The sequence below is a fragment of the Buceros rhinoceros genome, unplaced genomic scaffold (genome assembly GCF_000710305.1).
Source record: "Buceros rhinoceros silvestris isolate BGI_N320 unplaced genomic scaffold, ASM71030v1 scaffold19174, whole genome shotgun sequence".
NCBI classification, from domain to species: Eukaryota; Metazoa; Chordata; class Aves; order Bucerotiformes; family Bucerotidae; genus Buceros; species Buceros rhinoceros.
Window position 1 is genome coordinate 61,033 of NW_010409033.1, and position 2,695 is coordinate 63,727.

The 2,695-nt window shown below is 54.3% G+C and overlaps 1 protein-coding gene across 1 annotated transcript in view; it reads right to left on the bottom strand.

The window, feature by feature from the left end:
* The window catches only part of KCNK15 (potassium channel, subfamily K, member 15), a gene marked incomplete at its 5' end in the record, with an annotated part of 1,132 nt that extends 423 nt beyond the window's left edge, over positions 1-709 (bottom strand). The window contains one exon of the mRNA XM_010135103.1: positions 11-709. Coding sequence (XP_010133405.1) covers positions 11-709 — 699 coding nt within the window. The remainder of the gene's footprint in view (positions 1-10) is intronic.
* Between the last annotated feature and the right edge of the window lie 1,986 nt (positions 710-2,695).

Below are 2,695 nucleotides of genomic sequence, written 5' to 3' on the forward strand. Positions count from 1 at the left end.
GGTCTATAGCACAGGCACGTGCAGAAGGAGGGGACCACGGCTGCTGAGTTGGCCGACTGGCGCCGCTGCCTCTCCACGTCCTCCTGGATCAGCGGGATGAGGTTCATCTGGCTTGTCCTGTCCTCCACGGGGAGAAAAATGGCATTGCTGCTCCGGCTGTCCTCCTTCGGCTTGAGGTGGATGTTGTTCTGGGCTCTCCTCAGCGAGGCTCGCTCTTCGGCGTCCCGCCGCTCGTCCTCCGAGTTCATCGTCAGGAACCGCAGCACCACCAGGTTGAGGAAGGCGCCGATGACAGTCAGGCCCACCAGGATGTACATGAAACTGAAAGCCACATACGGGGGCTTCTTTTGCAAAGCCTCGTTCTTCTGCAGAGCCACAAAGTCTCCAAAGCCAATAGTGGTCAGGGTTATGAAGCAGTAGTAATAGGCATGAAAGAAAGTCCAGCCCTCAAAATAAGAGAAGGCTGCTGCACCGATGCACAGGGTCCCCATGCAGGACAGAAAGCCGACTAGGACCATGTTCTCCATGGAGACATTGGTTGTCCTCATGCCCAAACACTTCTTGATCTTCTTGAGCAATAGCCGCACAACGGTGTTCATGCGCTCCCCCAGGCTCTGGAACATGACCAGCGTCAGGGGGATGCCCAGGATGGCGTAGAACATGCAGAAGACTTTGCCAGCATCGGTGCCGGGGGCAGCGTGCCCATAGCCTGTGAAGGAAAGGGGAAAGGCAGGCGTCAGGCCCTCACTGGGGTTTCCAGCAAAGCCCAGAGGAGCAGGAGATGGGGGAAACGGAAACTGAGCCAGTAACAGATGAGCAGTCAAAGGTAAAGGGGTCATGGGATGCCACATCCTTTGGGATGATGGCACTTTGCAGCACCCTGCGGGCAGAACATCGTTTGGTCTCTAAAGAGAGCAGGTTCTCTCCTGACAGCCTCTGAGCTTGCCGGAGGTCATGGAGGGCAAGCGGAGCCCAGGGTGGCCTGGGGTCTGCATGTGCTCTGCAGCTCACGAGCAATTTGGAGGCAACGAAGCTGTGCCAGCGCTGGGACTGCAGGAACCCCGAACCCCCGCAGCGAGGGAGGACGGAGGCTCCGCAGGATGCTGAGACCAGCAGTGCCAGGTCATCCCGTGGGAAGTGACGCACCCAGCCACTTTTGACCACAACTGCCCTTGGAGTGCCACTGTCACCCGCCACCCTGGCACCCGCTCTGGCCGCTCCTGTTCCCCGAGCCCTCCAGCATCACATGTATCTCTGACTCTCGTTTGCTGCACGGCCTGTCGGGTAGAGCCCCTGTGCTATAGGGTCAGTCCCCGCAGGAGCAGCTAAATCTGGGAGAACTTCTGCAGAGCAGCTTCAGGTTTACTCCAGCGTCACTTACGTTCAGACCTACAGCGCTGCCGGATCGTTGGGCAGGAGGGCTCGTGCTGTTTTAAATGCAGAGGAGTATTTACGCCACCACAGCCCTGTCAGCCTTTGTCCCAGGGATGAGGAGCTCAGGGAGGACACAGTTCTCCTTGAACACCTCCTGTGATTTAATTTCCCCATCTTGCTCCAAGTTTCAGAGCTGTGACTCAAGGACACACACAATTATACCGTGAGTCGTAATGAGGTATTCACCACCATCTTCCCGACTTCCGCAGTGATTCTGCGCCCACCTCACTTAATTACATAAGCTCAGCAGAACCCGGTGGCCTCTGACCCAAGCAGATGAGTAACGGACACAGTGCAAGGGAGTCACGCAGCGTGGGGAGTAACCGCGCCCAAAGGCATCCAAGCTTTTCTGCTGAGTTTCTATGAGAATCTACCAGGGCTGGAAACCTTTCCGAAGGCACCGGCTCCCTCCCGTGCTGCTGCGAACAGCTCTTTCTCTTTTCACCTTTTCCAGGTGACCACACGACTTTTGCATGAAAATATGGGGTGGGGGGGAAGAAAACTTTTCCTCAGCCTCGTTCAAAGCTGTGACTTGTCTCCACCTGTCTCTGCTGCCAGTGGATCTCTCAGGGAAGCTGTTAGCACACGGTGATGGGAAGCCCAGAGGATGTCGCAGGCTCCCGAGCACACCTCTCGCTCCTGGAAACTCCTGCGATGGGACAGGGCTGGGAGGCTGCAGGCAGCGTTATCCTCGGCTCTGCTGTGCTCCAAGCTGCGAGCAGGCAGGAAGGGACTGGTTTCTAATTGTCTGTTCCTAAACCCACACAATAAAAAATGCTAAACGTACTGCCTGCATGCCACATTTCCCAGAACACTGAGCAGACTGGAGGCTGCAGTGGCAAAAAAAAACCCTACTCAGATCCAGGCTTAATAACCAAGAGCAATTATCAGGTCCTGGGCTACAAGATAATACAATGACAGCAATGAGGAGGTAAATATAATGATCCAGAAGAGCAGTAAGTGGAAAAACAGATGTTGTACCCTGAGAGACTGCTGGAACAGCATTTGACTGATGCTTTCAAAATGACAAAGGGAATTAGAAAGAGTAAACACAGCTACAGTAAGGTGAAAACGGCGATTTGGAGCACAGCCCAACATAAAGAGGTCTGACATGTCAGTGTTTTAGAAATATGGCACCTGCGCTGCAATCATTTGTCTCACGGGGTGTGTGATAAGCGTCGCAATTGTTTGTCACAGTCGACAGAACAATAATGTAAATGAAGCTATAACCTGTCACGAGGTGATGGAGGTTTTCACTGAA